The sequence below is a fragment of the Dromaius novaehollandiae genome, chromosome Z, assembly GCF_036370855.1.
Source record: "Dromaius novaehollandiae isolate bDroNov1 chromosome Z, bDroNov1.hap1, whole genome shotgun sequence".
Lineage (NCBI taxonomy): Eukaryota > Metazoa > Chordata > Aves > Casuariiformes > Dromaiidae > Dromaius > Dromaius novaehollandiae.
The window spans coordinates 3,329,435-3,346,056 of NC_088132.1; the positions used below are offsets into that span (position 1 = coordinate 3,329,435).

The 16,622-nt window shown below is 37.4% G+C and overlaps 1 protein-coding gene across 5 annotated transcripts in view; it reads right to left on the reverse strand.

Annotated features, from left to right (window-relative positions):
* Positions 1-2,836: 2,836 nt before the first annotated feature.
* Positions 2,837-16,622, reverse strand: part of LINGO2 (leucine rich repeat and Ig domain containing 2) — a 452,194-nt gene continuing 438,408 nt past the window's right edge. For all 5 annotated transcript variants that reach the window (XM_064502530.1, XM_064502531.1, XM_064502528.1 and 2 more), the window contains one exon: positions 2,837-8,508. In XM_064502530.1, coding sequence (XP_064358600.1) covers positions 6,652-8,472 — 1,821 coding nt within the window. In that variant the 5' untranslated portion in view covers positions 8,473-8,508 and the 3' untranslated portion in view covers positions 2,837-6,651. The remainder of the gene's footprint in view (positions 8,509-16,622) is intronic.

The window sequence follows — 16,622 nt, forward strand, 5'->3', positions numbered from 1 at the left end:
GAAATGAAAAATACCTGCTAGAGTCTTCTATTCCAGACTGTAATGGCTTATATTCTCGGTGCAATGAGTAGTGGATCTGAGTTGATAAACTGTTGTCAAAACTTGACTGAGGACCTCAGGACTAGAGCTAAGAAAGCTATATTTTTCTTAGCACAGTTTTCTCCATTACCCCTTGCAAAAAAGGTGGACAACTGCAATGGGGGAGCAGTGTAAATTTTCTTCACTTTTTCCTAGTAAATCTTACCACTTCATGGAATTATTTATTTGGATTTCATTTTGGATAAGTGTGGCATCATGACACAAATGCTAAAGTAAATTTTAAAATCACATTCTGGACAATTTCCTTGGCAAACAAAGCTTTTTTCCTTTTTTTTTCTCCATTGATATTAACATATTTTGCCCAAACATGAAGGAAATTTATGGACAAATCCAACTTGTCATGTGCTTTTTGGATCATAACGGCAGGGCTATTTCAATTCCCATCCATTATCATATATATTAAAATAAGTTACAACATATTTTTTCTAGTTAACCTTGTCATCTTTTAAAGCAATATACATTTAATCCTTGAAGTAAAAAAGAAAACTCAAAAGAAATGTAACTCTTTCTGTTTCGCACACACAAACGTATATATATAAACTGCATGTGCTTGTAAATAGATTTCAGTGTGATGATATTTTATTATTTATGCACTATGGCGATCCCTCCCCAAGCAATGAGAGACATGTCATCATATGTACTTGCCTGTGAGTCAGCTTCCTCCCATAAGCTTTTTAGCTCACCAGACCAGGGGTTGTTATTTACTAACTATTCCTACAATGCCCAGTATAATGAGACCAAAGCATCATGTGTTTTTAGGGATTAGAATAGCATAAATGAGTTATTTTAGAAATATTTCATTTTCTGAAAAATCAAAATTATTAACGTGTACAATTTCACCACCATCCTAACAACTGCCTTGAAATTTCCACTCCTTGTTCTTGGTTAATATGTGACTACACAATGTTGTTGACTTGCAAATACCGCACATGAAACATGCAGACTTGTTTGAGGTTACAGGATTTTTTTGTCTTTTGATTTTTTTCTTTTTTCCCCAGAAAATACGTTTTCATATCTCCAGCTCAGTCAGCAACAGCAAATATTAAAATAATGTAGAACAGAATGAATGAGAAGGAATTAAAACATAAATTCTGCTTATTTTCCACTATATCCTTCTCAGTATAAGAAACAAAAAAACCCCTAGATTTCTTTATCAACTTTCTAGTGTAACCAAGGAGTAACATCACTGGTGTCAAGGGGATGTCTCCTGATTTACATCTGCCTCACCAGAGTGGAAAATCTGTTTTCAGCTTCTTGCTCAGAGATCTTTGCTTGATGCAAATCTTGATTTAATCCTGACTGAATACAAATAATCAAGTTATGAGGTTAAAGCTTTCTCTTTTATACTCTTCTATGAACTATTTGAATAGAAAGGATAAAGTATCCCTAAATTTAAACTGAAAATATGAAACATTATTTTGCCTATGCCAGTTATTTTCTCATTCCATTAAGGCTATAAATATTTCAATTTCTAGCTGGCCTAATCACCTGTCCATAGTAAAAAAACCCAAAAAACAAAAAACAAAAACCCTCAGAATCATTCAACCTGCAGTTCTCTGTTGGCCTGTGATTATCTCAGTAGCAAAAATTAAAAAGAAGTTTGTTGGTTTCTTTTGCAGGAGAAGGTTTATTCAAGCTTCTTCTTCCCCTTTCAATTTTTTTTTTTGGCTTGAAGAGGGTTTAAGGTCCTGCTTTGAGATTCCAAAAACCACACAAATATACAATGAAACTAAACCAAACCAAAAGATTTTTATTTGGGATCAAAGTCTTGTGCAACAGACAAGGGAAGAAGGTAAAGCTAGAAGACAGACAAATGGAGCATGCACGACCAAACCAATTCACTGAGATTCTTCTAAGCTGCCAAGAGAAATTGAGTTTGTAATTGTCATTACAGGTTATAGGAACAGGGCACCCAAATTGTTTAGCTAACTTAAAAAAGTTGCATTCATTATTGAAGTGATTCTTTAGCAATTAGGCCAATGACTTACTACTCTGATTGACTGATTGTTTGCTTTTTCCAGAGGTGTTCCTTTAGCTCCTATCGAAACAGCTACTATTTAAATTACTGGATGAAATAGTTTCTAATTCTTCTTTCCTTAGTTCTATATTTTTTTCTTTTTTGCACAACAGCAGTCACCCGGGACCTTGGTATTGGGTCTGACAGAGATATTCCAGTGCTTGCCCACTGTTGGATTATGGCAAAACTTCAGACCAGCTGCAGTGGTCTGCAACTTGTAAGATGCTTCTGTTACCCTGGTGTATATATTTGAGAAGACTGGAGTTAAAGTTCAGGGAGGAGGGACAGCTTGACTATGCACTCCTTTCTCTAAAACTTCATGTCAAGCCACATTTTGAGCCAAGAGGAAGGCAACAGACAGATTGGTCACCATGCTAGTTGCCACATAGACCAGGATCATTCGGGGGGGGGGGGGGGGGGAAGGTAATTATGTAATCTGGACAGAACAGGCTTAACCTTCCTCACTTTTTGGTGTGTGTATGGCAATGGGATTAGAGGGAAAACAGGCTGTGGCTTATTTGCACAAACACTGCCTTCTTTGAAAGAAATAAAAGAAGCATTGTCCAGTTGATCACTGACTAACAGTCCTTTTCTTCACAGGATGCAGTAGCGGATTATGTAAATGGGGGAAATGCGATGATGACATCAAGTTTGAGTCCTTAATTAAAACATGTTTAGTTAAAAAAATGCATCATATTGTACCAACTGTTCTCCAGAGGGTCAGAATCTCCAGGTTGATTTCAGTTTTTTCTAGATGTGCTATCCCTATTGTCACTAAGAACATGTGTGAATGGTGAGGAAGGGGGAAGCAGAATAACAGCAATATCTCCAATCTGAATCTAGTTGAACTGGTGTCTTGGAGGAAGCCTATGAGAAGAGAAAGCTGCCAAGCTGATGAGGAAGGAAGAAGAAAGAAGAAAATGTTGAGGACAAGCTGAAAAATCTAAAAAATATGGCTCAGGTGGCATGTACCTTAGATCATTGCAAACTCTTTTCTTAAGATGTTTCTTCAGTGTCCTCTTTAACACATTCTTAGGTAGTCTCAACACTTGTGCATTCATTTGTTATGAAAGAGCAAGAAAATGGAGTCTTAGTCTGTGGAAGCAGAGTTTAAAATATGTATATATGGGAGGTTCAGCACTTCTCTTACAGAAATTACTGTCAGGATCATGGGGTTCCTGCTTTCTTAAGTTGCTCTGCTGGTTTCAACATTATCTATTTCTCCTTTTCTGCAGAAGTATTGCTGCACCTTGCAGTTTGGTTGCCTTGACTGCCAGAATGGTCCTTTTGCCGTTGTTCTGCCTGTACAGCCTTTGAGCATGCATGACAATATACAAGTAAGAGGTAGGGTGAAAATATTCCTTGCTCATTCATTCTCTTTTGGTGGCAGGTATGAACAGTAAACCTGAATAAATTGGCAGTGGACTCATGTGATGGCAGACTCACCACAGCCAGATTCCCTTCCTCTGACATGATATTCCCTTGCAGTAAGCTTCCTTGATTTCTAGGACAGATCAAGATGTGACTAGGAATACAAAAGAATCAGAGGAAATATTCGTTCAGTTACTCTCACTTTATTCTTGAAAAAAGCTGCCAAAAATAAAGTGCTCTGACACTGCATTCCTTATTCACCCAAAACAATCCCACAGTGAGAGTGAAAGAAGCCTTGCTATCCTGACTTCTCTTAAGAGAGACCATATGCCTTGTCAAGTCCACAAAGATAAAAATAGACTGCAAAAAGTAGAGCATAGCTAGACATAGAGAGCAAACACTGATTCTTAAAACTTAATACTAATTGACCTTAGTGTAATATAGGAAATGCTGACAGGTCTGCAAGGTGGTGCTCTGCAAAAGCAGGTGGTAGTTTCATCACCAGAACATAATCCACTTAGTTAACCAAGGACACTACTGCTTAGAAATCATTGCAGCACACTAACAATGCAATCTTTTTTTAGAGTTATTCTAAGAGAAGAGAGGAGTTTATAATTAATCCTAAAAGCAAAATTTTTCCAGGTTATTTTTTGAGAACTGTAATTTTTTAATGTGTTATTTAGTATAAGCAGAAGCAATCCACTGCAGCTCTTGAGATTTTAGCAGAATTTTTGCTTCTAACATTGATATTAATATTTTACAAGAAATCACTGGAGGGGAAATAGATTACTAATTGAAAAATTACAACTAAAAGGGAAAGGCACATGCAAATTTTTTCAATTGATAGTACTGATACACGTTTCCTTCTCCTTACTGGTTTCTTTAATTCTCCACATTAAGGTAAAGTAGGGTTTTGGGGCTACAGTGGGGTAGTTATTACTACAACAAAAACAAATTCACCGTTGTACGTCAAGGGTATTATATTTCCTTCTACAAACTTTCAAAGAACAAAGATGATTAATATCAAGCCTCTTCGTGACTCTCCAACTATCTAGTTCAGAGTATATAAAAAAAGAAAATAGGAAAAAGTAACAAAAAACCCTCTAAATTTAAGACAAACTAACCTCAAGAAAATTCTAACAGTCATTACATCCCTGTCAGTTTGGTGGCCTAAAGAGCGTAGAGACAATAGGGCGTGATTCTCAAAACTGCTTAGACCTTGGGTCCTACAGCTATATTACGTACATACTTGGGGAGCATATATGGATCCTACAACTTTTGGCACATTTCTCTTGGTAGTAGTGGGATATTTTTAATTTTAGCTTAAAAAATCTCTGGCAAAGAATGTGGATAATATTTTTAGAAGCAACCAAGTCCCATTACCTGTCAATCTGAATTCAGGTCCAAAGTTCTGAAACCTAATTTTAAGCTTGTATACAGGCTCTTACATCACATAAATCTGAATGCTCAATCTCACAACATTCTCATATTCTTTCTGGCTAAGAACATAGTCATTATTATTCTTTCTCTAGGCCATTCCAATTATTTGTAAATTATGTTTATTACCCACCATGTAGCATAAACCTATGGCTCATAATTACTAGGAAATTGAGAGGTGGATAAACAACTTCTTATTTTCCCATTGCTAGGAGTTTCAAAATAAAAATATTCTAAAATATTCCTTAATACCAACAGTGCAGTGGGTAAACAGTAAAGTTTCAGTTGAGCCTTTCATGGGTTTGTTTAGAGGCATAAAACAAAAAAACTACATCAATTATTCATACTGAACTATGTTTCACTTCTGTCTTTTCTCCATCAAAAAAAAAAAACCCTCCTAAAAACTGAAAAGAATTGTCCCTCTTGCTCTCAGATACTGCCACTGAAAGAAACATAACCATATAGTTACTAAAATGGCACCAAAAATAGCCAAAGTGATCTGCTCTTGGAAATTAGCTTTGTGTTTGTATGTTATTTATAAATATACAAGATGAGAATGGCAGTGGCTAGAAGATCATTATAACGGGCAGTATGTTTGCCTTTTTGAGGTTATCATGTTTTAAAGATTACTTTAGTATAATAATCTTAATATTATGTATGGATAACCCTAGTTCATTGGCATTGGAGAAGAGTTCATTTCTATTAGCAGAGCTTTTGTATGTTTTAATTCACTCCTATAATTAGTAATGTGACCATATTTCCCAAGGAGTATGCAGAATGTATTACCTTCTTTCTTTTTGCCCTGTCCACACTAACATTTTAACAATGGCTTTGAAATTAAAATTGAACATTAAAAACAGATCTCTCTCATCAAGGTAGAACTAGACTCTGCAATGTTGAGTAGTTTGACTTCCCTTGGCTTTGTTACAGTAAACTGGTCCAGTGTGATATCACAGATATAAAAACTATTCCATTCTGTATCAAAACTAGGCACCTGCCTTATATTTATTTGAAGAGAAGATCAATGTATTTGAACATTTTTGCTCTCAAGTATTCATCTCTGGACTTTCACATGAGGAGAAAAATGTTATTTCTAATTGGTAACTACAGGAGTGTAATTTGGGTTAGATGGTATTTAAAAGGAGGATGACATCACACTTGGGTCAGTATAGGTGGATATCTAAAAGCACAACCTGTCATTTGTATTGCTTTAAATGTACACAGTATAGATGTATATTAAAAAAAGAAAAAACTATCTTTTTTGTGGTGTTGAACCAAATAGAAGGTATGATGCAAGGCTTTACCAAATGAGATCTATTGATACAAATTTCACTGTAGAGTATGCTTTAGACAAATGTGTCTTTTTCTTCAAATATGTAAATCCTACACTGTAGGCTTTTTTCTTTGTCTTTTTGTAGTGGTAGAAAATGTTGAACAGTTGTCCATGAGCATGAGCCAACAGCTCATTACTGATATCCCCAGAATGCAAATATTTGCAATGCAAACAATTAGTACAATTTACCAGTTCTGTGAAAGGCCCTGACATATCTGCCTCAAGGTTTGGAGGCTCTGCTATACAGCCACAAATAGTCTTTCCATTTCCACATAACCATTTGAAACATTGACAGCTGTATTAAGCTGCCTTTGCCCAGCTGCCCATTGCCTGCGTGTCAGGCTGGTTTAATTGGTTATAATGCCACAGAAAAAGCACTGCTAGCAGAAAACCATCAAATCATTTTCATATTGAACCTTCGTGGTCCAGCAACTTCCCCTTCAACTACAGCACCATTGTTTTTGCGGGGAACATATTCAAGGTCAATGCTGGTTTTGTGCTTGCCTTTCCCTCGGCTCCACACAAAAAGAAGTAGGAAACAAAATAAAACCACTCCAAGGAATGTGAAACAGCCCATAGCTGTGGACACCAATATTGTCTTAAGGTCCAGAGAGAAGGTGTTCACATTAGTTCCATTGGAACTGGTGTCGTTGGAATCTGTCATATACATAGGGGTCCTGTTGGCGTAAAGGAAACGGTCTGATGCAAACCCTTTTACTGTAAGGGAGGCTGAATAGGTGTCGTTCCCAGCTGCGTTACTTGCAATACAAACATAGATCCCCGTGTCTTGGTCTTGAGCGAATCTGATCTCCAGTGTGCCATCTCCCAGTACTGTGGCTCTTCCATTTGATTTAGCTGTGATCAGCCTCCGATGTGGGGTAACCCAGGATATGGTGGGCTGAGGATCCCCATCAGCATTGCACATCAACTGCACTGTCTGCCCTTCTTCCACTACCAGGTATTGCAGCTTCTTGTCTTGTATCTTGGGCTTCTTGCAGGTGAAGTAAAAGGAAAGAGCTGTGCTGTGGAAGTCTTTGAATGACCTCTCTTTGACATTGTCTGGGCCAGCACACATTGGTGGCTGGCCTCCAAACTGCAAAGTAGGTTGCCTTTGTAAAATCCAAAGGAGGCGGCAGTCACAAGCCAGAGGGTTGTTGCTAATGCAGAGGATCTCGAGGGTCTTGGGGGAATGGAATACATTCTCTTCTACGGTTTCTAGCAGGTTTTGGGACACATTAAGCACACGTAGGAATTGGAGCCCTTGGAAAGCATGTGGTTCAATGGTACGTAGCTGGGCCCCCACTATGTGGAGTTCCTGCAGACGCACCAAATCTGAAAACATGCCCGCCTCAATGGTGCTGATAGGGTTGTAGGAGAGGTTTAGATATGTCAAGTAAACCAGATGTTTAAAAGCAGAGTAAGGTATTGCAGACAGGTTAGTGTTGGTGATGGAGAGAGAAGTAAGATTGAGACCATACAGGCTGTTGGCAGGCAGCATGTCCAGGAGGGGCCAGGAGTCTATCTCCAGGTCTTTCAGGCGAAACAATCTTTTAAAGGCATATGCAGGCAAAATGTTAATGTTGAGCTGTCTCAGATGCAGACTGATGAGGTTGTGAAGGTGGGAAAGAGCTTCTGTTGGTACAGCTGTGAGGTTGCATCTCTCCAGGGTGAGCTGCTCCAGGCTAAGCAGTCCACTAAAGGCCCTGTGGGATATATAAACCAAATCATTGTCCCCAACCTCCAGAGATTTTAGATTATGCAAATCTTGGAACATGTAGTCCAGCAAAATGACAATCTTGTTTTCACTTATATCAAGCTTTGTTAAGTTTGACAATCCAGTGAACACCCCTAGGGGCACCAGTTTCAGCCGGTTTCCTTTCAGTTTCAGGGATCGCAGGTTGAAGAGATTGTTAAAGGCTCCAGGCTCCACGTTGGCAACTATATTGTCACTGAGGTCTATCTCCTCCAGCAAAGGGTATGATGTGAATTCCTCAGGGTTGACACCCTTCAGTCGGTTCTTGCTGAGGTCCAAGATTTTGGTCTCGATGGGAATGCCCTCTGGGATAGACATTAGGCGCCTTCGGTGACAGCTGACGGACTTGTTCTGCGCTGAGCATTCACAGCGGGCCGGGCAGCCTATGGTTGGGCCCATGAAAACTAGCAGCACAACCAGACCTAGGAATGGCTGCCAGCATGATATAGCCATGTGAAGCATGACTCCACTGATGTAGTTTAACTGTCAGTCACGTGCCTGTAGGGATGAAGGATGGGAAAGGGAAGAAGTAAGTCTCTGCCAAATTTTAAGTACAATTTTAAAGCAGGTACTTTTGTTTTCACTTGAAACAAAACAACACAACCTATTCCAAATGGCAACAAGAACAAAAAAGCAGATTTTCTTTCTGTGACATTGGGCACGTCAAAGGATCTTTTTATCCAGCGTTTCTCCTCCAGACCTCAGAGGGGACAAAAAATCATTTCCTACTCCAAACAGTAATGGAGGTTAGTCTTTTTTTTCTCATGCTATCTGAGTCTCTGCATGACAGTGCTATGGCTAAAGTGCAGATAAACACTGTACACTCTGTAAATAGGGCTAATCATACTTGTATTTTTACAGCTTTGGGCCTCTGTGAGATGACATGAACCAAAACCTGTGCCTTTGCTATTCACTTCAGTGTTTTAAAGCGAACCTTAGTAATGTATTATCTTAAAGAAAAAAGAGCTCATTGACAATGAAAAGATTCCTTTTAAGATTTATTGCAAACATTAAAGCTATAAATAGGTGGTGCTTGTTCACACATACTCATGCAGAATGGCTTAGATGAGGAAGGAGAACTGGTAAACTCTGATCAGAATTTGTACTAAGCACAAACTGCTTTTAGTGCACAGAGAAATTTTATGTGATTTGCAAATAAATGACCTAACAAGAGTTTACTGAATACATCTTTCTATTTTCAAGGCATGTAAATTGGCTCTGATGGCAAAAAGCCTGGATGAACTGGTTTTGTTTAAGCAGCACATAGTCCAAAGGAATACACAGATTGTTCAGAAGTCATAGTTAGTATAAGATTTATTTATTTCTGCTTTTGATTTAAAACTGAGGACAGTATAAAACAGGATAGCCCCTACTGAACTAAATTACCTTGCTCCCAAGACTGTACTTTACAGGTTTAGTCAACAAAGGTGAGATGCTTTTGTAAGGATGGCTACTAAACAAAGATACTCAATAACTCACTAAAAAAAAAAAAATTGTAGATGCTCATGAAAGAAAGGTGCATCTGATACACTTGCCAGACTAAGGCACACTATGGGCAAGGGCTATGGAAGCACATTACCCTTGTGGCCCAAACAACTTGATATTGCCAGGTGCTAGTCTTAAGATTCAGGCTTCATAACATAAATAATCTATACAAGACACCTCAGGCCTTCCATGGACTTGGCTAACGTAGGCTTGGCTAATTTGGGCTTGATTTTAGCTGTATCTGTAAAATTGTTTACATAACTTCTGCCTGCAGCTTCCTCTGAGGTCAGATCACTATTGCACAGCTGTTCCTACTTATAATGACAAAATTATCCAGTCACCTGAATAACAGTTTTGACCTATTTTTAGTAAATCGTCTGACTACCGCTTAAGAAGTATATACCTTAGATTTCTGTCTTTTTTTTTTTTTTTTTTTGGCAAACATGGGGATTATATTCTAAAAGAGATATTCCTATACACAGAAAAAGGATTCATATATTTAAAAAAATTCTTGCATAACAAAATTTATGAGCCAGTCAGAAAGTAGTATTAGCAAATCATTTGAAACACACATGAAAAAAAACCCTGAATGAATCCGAGACTTAGGAAGAAGATACTCCCACCGCTGACTGTTGTAACAACACTGTACTCTTCCTGGAAAACAGTTTGGGATGCGACAACTTAAGTCCCTGCCTAAGGGAGGAAGGTTCTACATCTCACACTATGGATGATCAGAAGTATGAGAACTTAAGGAAGACAAATAGAAGATACTTGTATCCACTGATTTTATGGTATTGTTAATGATCCTTAATAGAAATTGGATGGTTTGTATTACAAGTGTTAGCATTTTTGTTACAGAACAAAATAATAAATGGATATTGTGTTTTGATTACACTATCATAAACTTAACTGGACTAACAATGAATTCCTTCAGAGCTACATATAAAATGTGTTGATTGACCATAAATAGTGTATCTAACACTCCTTTCATAACTCTGAGAAACAGTCTCACTCTTGACTTATGTGGCCTTATCATCCCACTCTGTTACTTCTATGGGAAGACTGATAATATGAGTCGAATTGCATGCTGGTTTTGTGATGTAGCCTGGAGACTTGGGTATATACTATTCTTTATTATGCTACCTATAAGAGCACATTTCAGCTTTGTCCTAAAGGGGCAAACCACTGAGATTCATTTAGTTTCTCCCTTAAATCGAAGTCTTGCAAGTTACTACTTGCAAGTTTTTGCTAGTTATATCCAGCTGTGACAAAAATTTTCAGAGATAAGCTTCACTTTATTAGGCACTAAGTTAAAACTGGAAATCTATAGAGGTCTGTGATTAGCTGTTTGCACTGAATTCTGATCTAAGGGATTTTCATGTGCTCTGACCACCATTTTTAGAACTCAGTCTGTGAGGTTAGCATTTTCCTACTGATACTTCTGGCATGCAGGGAATTCATTTTCTGTCTTATTCACCTAATGTACAAAACACAAAGTAAACAGGTTCAGTGGAAGACAAGCACCCCTGGAATGTTCGTTTAGATTGAAGAAGTATGAAATGCTTTTTTGCAGCTATCATCAAAGAAGATAAAAGGATTTTTTCATTGTGGCTGGAATAAAGAAAGGCGTTAATAAAACATTTCAGACATTAACAGTTTCCTTCTGCAAGCATATGTGCAGGCAGAGGGAGATGGATATGCACTCAGGGTGTGTGTGTGTATGTGTGTGCACATGTGTGTTTGCATGCGAGCAAGATTCAGAACTGAGGTCTAAATTGAGTAAATTACACATCAATAAGTAGTTATAGTTAATGACAAGTCAGAAAAACAAAGATTATTTGAATCAATAAGTGCAGGTTAGAGGAAAACATAAATTAAATGGATCATTTCAGCTTTTATTGGCTGAGGTGCTAATAGCATGTCATCATATGCTGTGCCTCCTGCTAATCACATTTGTTAGCTTTGAATTGCCTTGTGCATACATGACTTCATCTTCACTAGGCAAAAAAATCTTACCGTATCCCAGATACTTATACAAATAACTAACAAAAGATGAAAAAAAAGCTTATCAAAGGGAACATGGGCAGCTTAAAGATATTGATTGTTTTCAGGAAAAGCTGAATGTTGAGAGAAGCCTACCGTGAACTTTGACCAGCTATTGCATATGCTCCAACTTGAGTTTAATGAATTTTAAGCTATATTTTCACATGTCAGCAACATCACTAACAGGGACTTCCATTGGGCCTTCAGTGGTAGAACACTTTGAAAGCATACATCTTTGCCCCTGAGGTAGATTGTGTGTCAATGTGAACATCATTGAATAATATTATTTTTCCATTAAACGCCAATGTTACTATTTCAAAATATGAATGAAATTTTACCATTAAACGATAGTTTTCCTTGAAAGAGGATTTTTTTTGCAGCTGACTGTACATATAAAGGTAGTCCACGGTTGCTTAGATTTCCAGGATCCTTATCTATTGGCAACTTACAGCACAGTCAATAAATGATAGCAAACAGCTGACACTGCCGAACAGTCAGTGCGGCTGTTCAACATGGCATCTTTCATTCCAGCTTAAACAACCAGTAATTAGATACTTTACCCTTTATCAGTCTAGGAATTTCCTCTGAGCACCTGCTGGATTACTTCATTATCCTTCTTTACATCCCTCTCTAAAATTTTTCTTCATTGTGATACATAAAACAAAGTAATCAGCTTTGATACTGTTTAAGTAATGAAATATGTCAATGAATTGTTCATTAAAGAATTAACTAATTCGCTCCTTTTTCTTGTCTTTGTCTGGCTCTGTTTCTTAAGTCCATTGTCAAGAGTCAAGTTACTTTTGTCTGATACACAAGATCTCACTCAAAATTCAGCTATCCCATTAAGAATTAAGAAAGCTCATTAAACTCATTATTAGTTAACAGTTCTGTGTAATCTCACTTAAACCAGTCATCCCTACTGCTTGGAAATATAAATCATTTTGCAAAAAATTTTGTGGCTTTGAATCTGTTCTCTATTTGCAAGTGCTTTACAAGAATGTGCATGTATACTCCATAGCTTTTAAAGTGAAAAAAAATTATTAAAACTTAAATAAAAAGCAGCACAATGTTTACTCAAAATACTGTGAAATTCTGGATATCACACAGAGGAATGTGTCAAGTCATACACACATGCTGCATATTCTATGAGTTTTCCTTCTCCCTCATTCTCATTTTGAAGCCTTTATAATGAAGAGCCAGAGTTTTTCTGACCAGGATCCCTTCCTTGTTTGATCCAATGATATAATACTGTAGAGTACCAGGTTTTAGCTGGAAGAAATGAAAGCCAGAACACTTGTTCTGTTATTAGCCACACATATTTGATGCTCTGAATTGGTAGTTTTGACCTCCCCTCTTTTCCCTCCCTTCCTTACAGCTTTTTGGGCAGTAAAAAATCCTCCAGATAATGTCAGAGATGATAATTCTGCCTAAAGTCTTCCTCTTTTAGTGCTCCCTTTTCAAAAACTTGGAATTCTATTGAATAAAACTTCTAGGATTAAATTTTTCATGGTTGTTATCTGATTTATTCTGAATATTCAGCTAATCTTGAAACCCAGTGATGTCCCTGTCTTTGAAGGATTTTAAGCCATATCTGTCCTGCCTGTTGTTCAAGGCACAATGCATCAAGATGATACCAGACCAACTCTCCAAGTACCTTCCTGCTCTATTTTTTATGAACCCATGCTTAGTGCAAGCAAATTATTCCTTCCATACTAGGTTGTTTCTTTCTCCTCTGGTTCACTGAATTTTAGCTTTGATACATTTTGGAACATGGAATATATACTGAGTTGTACAAAGGGTGAAGTCTTTGCCAGTCCTATCAACATCTGACAAACTTCAACAATTAATAAGCCAACAAAATATCTTCATTTTTTTTGTGCTGTAGACAATTACTAGCTATGAGCAGCTAAAACTACTGAAGATTTTATCTGTGTAGTACCAACTTTTTCCCAGTTCACTGTGGTATGGAAAGGATTTTCCTCACAACCTCGTCTCTCAGCTACCAATCATAAATAATTGTTTTGGGACACTCAGAGATCTGGCTTTTCTGTGCTCTCCTGTGCCACTGGACTAGAGCTTCCCAGGAAGGGGTAAAGAGGAAGAGGACTGAAGCAAGGCAGCAGTACTGGGAACTAGTGACAGGGGATGAATACGAACGGGAGGACAGAGACAAACTGAGATGGTTTTGGGAAGGTAGAAGAAAAGTATGGAAGTACTAGACATTTAAAAATGTACAGAGTATGTTAAAATGACACATCGAGGATGAACAAAATCCTGACCATAGCTTCTAACTAGACTGTGCAACCTTGACAAGAAGGTCAAGCTTGACCCTAGTCTTTTGACTTAGGAGACAAATGTCTAGCAAAAGCTTTGCCTCACCTGTTCTGTTGTCAGCAAATTGCCTGAGCTTGATATATCGATTCTAGGCTATATCATCCCAGTCAGACCTGTCTATACACTCTCCTATGGAGGATTTTTTTTCTTTGAATTGAAGTATCACAGAAACAATGCAAGCAAATTGTGGTACATTAATTTCCCTGCCTCTTCAATAGAATCTTTTTTGCTTCTGCAGAGATTTTGTTCTCCTTTCTTTCACTGATCTCCTAAATATCTCACCTTTCAAATAAATAAGCTTCAAAACAGTAAGTAGCCATCTCTATCTATTCCAATAATCAATACATTGGAAGAAATCTCATAGCAACAACAACAAAAATAAAAGCAGTTTGTCCATTCACTCATATTTGAGACAAAATATTAATTCAATCATTCTGTAGTTCTGGGATCATTCTCCACCACTAACTTGGTAGAAAAGCTTTATGGGCTAACACCAACTTGCAGGCCACAATCGTGTTACATTAGTTTTCATAAGAATCATTAACTTGTTACTAACAGTACTCTGGTAGTGCACCCTAGACTCAGACATAGACCGGTATCCCATTATAGCAGATATCATATAGAAGTGGAAAAACAAGAAATCCTAACCACCAGAGGAACATTTGAACTGTTTATCCATTAGCATTATTGTAAAACTAATTAAAATCAAGATCCCTTTGAACCAGGCACTGTAAAATGAGACAAGTGGGTGTATATATATACATATATATATATATATATATATATACTTATTGTTTGACTCAAAGTGAAAGAAGGAAGTGTGCCAAACAACAGAAGGTAAGAAAATAACAGTGATAAATTCACATGATTATACAAATTGTCTGTACAAGACTTACAGTTCCAAATCATCTGAAATTAAGCAAAGAAATAGTCATTGGAATATCTTATGTTTTTAAACCCCAAAGTTTCTAAAGTTGGTTCACCAATTTCTTGCAGTTGTCACAGAGAAAGTGAATCTTGAGAACAGATTTGAAGGAAAAGATAATAAACCTTATGGATTATCTCACAGGAGACATTTCATACTTAACTTTCTTCAGTGGCAAAGACAAGAATAGCACAATTATCATGATTGCAGGTGTGCTGATACACCTAAATGTGGTAATGCAATAATGAGGAAAGACATAGACTTATCTTTCTTGAGACAGTGTAGCTTCTCGGTAGTTAATCCTGCCATTTTTTTCTGGCTGCTCAATATCGGAAGACCAGCCAACTGATATGGCTAAACTCCATAAAAGGACTTGGTGTAAATATCGCTGCATGATATTACATTGAGTGATGTGCAATTTCAAATTGATAAATGTTATACTAAAAGAGTGTACATTTTTATTGAGTCACTTCTACTCTAAGTGATACTAAGCTTAAGTCGACCAAGCTCTGTTTCTCTGACAATTCATGCAAGATTTTGACGTTCCCAATCACAGAGAGTGAACTGGGAGGGGAATACCATGACAACAAGGGAAGAGCTAAAGCTCATTTTCTTGGGGAATGCAACAGTCAACAAAATCTCTTGCAGGCTAGGAGTTACCATTTCAGAGATGACCTTGTTTTGTTTCACACTGGATCCCGTCATGTGAACCTTAAAAAGCACTGCTGTAATGAACAGGACACTGAGCAAGACGATGTGAAAGTGTTAAATATTATACTTGTTTTTCATATCTGCACTAATTAATGATATCTGAATATATTAACTTAAAGTTAAAGTAGTAGAAAGGCTGAATGCTTTGATTAAAGGGAAGGAAGGGAGGCTTTTGTCAACAGTAGTTCTACTTTAAAAGATTATCTTTTTTCACCTTGAAAGGAATGGTCTTTCTTCTAAACTGTATGGTTGTATGGCCATAGCAATAAAGCTGATACTTCTGTTGCCTAGACTTTATATCTTCTGTTGAAAAAAGAGGATGGTATTCCCTCTGAAATTTCAATTCTGATATCCAGCGGGTTCTCAGCTACAGTGAGTGAAACCTTTGTGATGGAAAACTACAGGAAAACTAAAAAGGAAGCTGTTTTAAATCTGAAGCAGCTACAGACTTTCCAAGGCTATCACTTTCAAGTGTAATTGAACTCCACTTTAGTAGTCTATTTAGGCAGCCATTAACACTTGCAATGGGATCTAGGACATGAAAAGAAAGGGTCTTGATGGATGTTTCCTTCAAATACCTGAATGTCAAAGCCCACAGATCTCTACAGAAGTCAGAAGCAATGGACTGTTCTTGTAATATGTTGATACACACCTTTTGCAATCAGTGACAACTCAGTGGTAACTTTATCAACATGTTTTTCAAGCTTCTGCCAACCAGCATAATTTCATGTTTGTTAATTTTAACACTAACAGATCTTCTTTGTTATGGTGATGATTCTATCGATGCACTGTAAGACAGCTGGGTGACAGTGATCTTACTGGCAGTTAGGAGAGGCAAAGAAATCAAAGTGCTATCTGTATGCTGTTGGTAGCTAAGAACATTTCCCTAGCAGCTGTATGTAAATACTGAACAGAAAACTGCATAGTTCTCCACAGGGTATGGGTCTGGTAGAGTTAGTTTTTAATGCCACCCACGTTCCTATGATTGCAGCCGCCAAGGAAAGATTCAAAAAAAATTTCAGTCTACTTTCATGGTTCCCTGCAGTTCTCTTCCGGCAGTAGAACAGAGCCTGGTAACAAATCACGATATGTAAAGAGGTTAAAGTATGTGCAT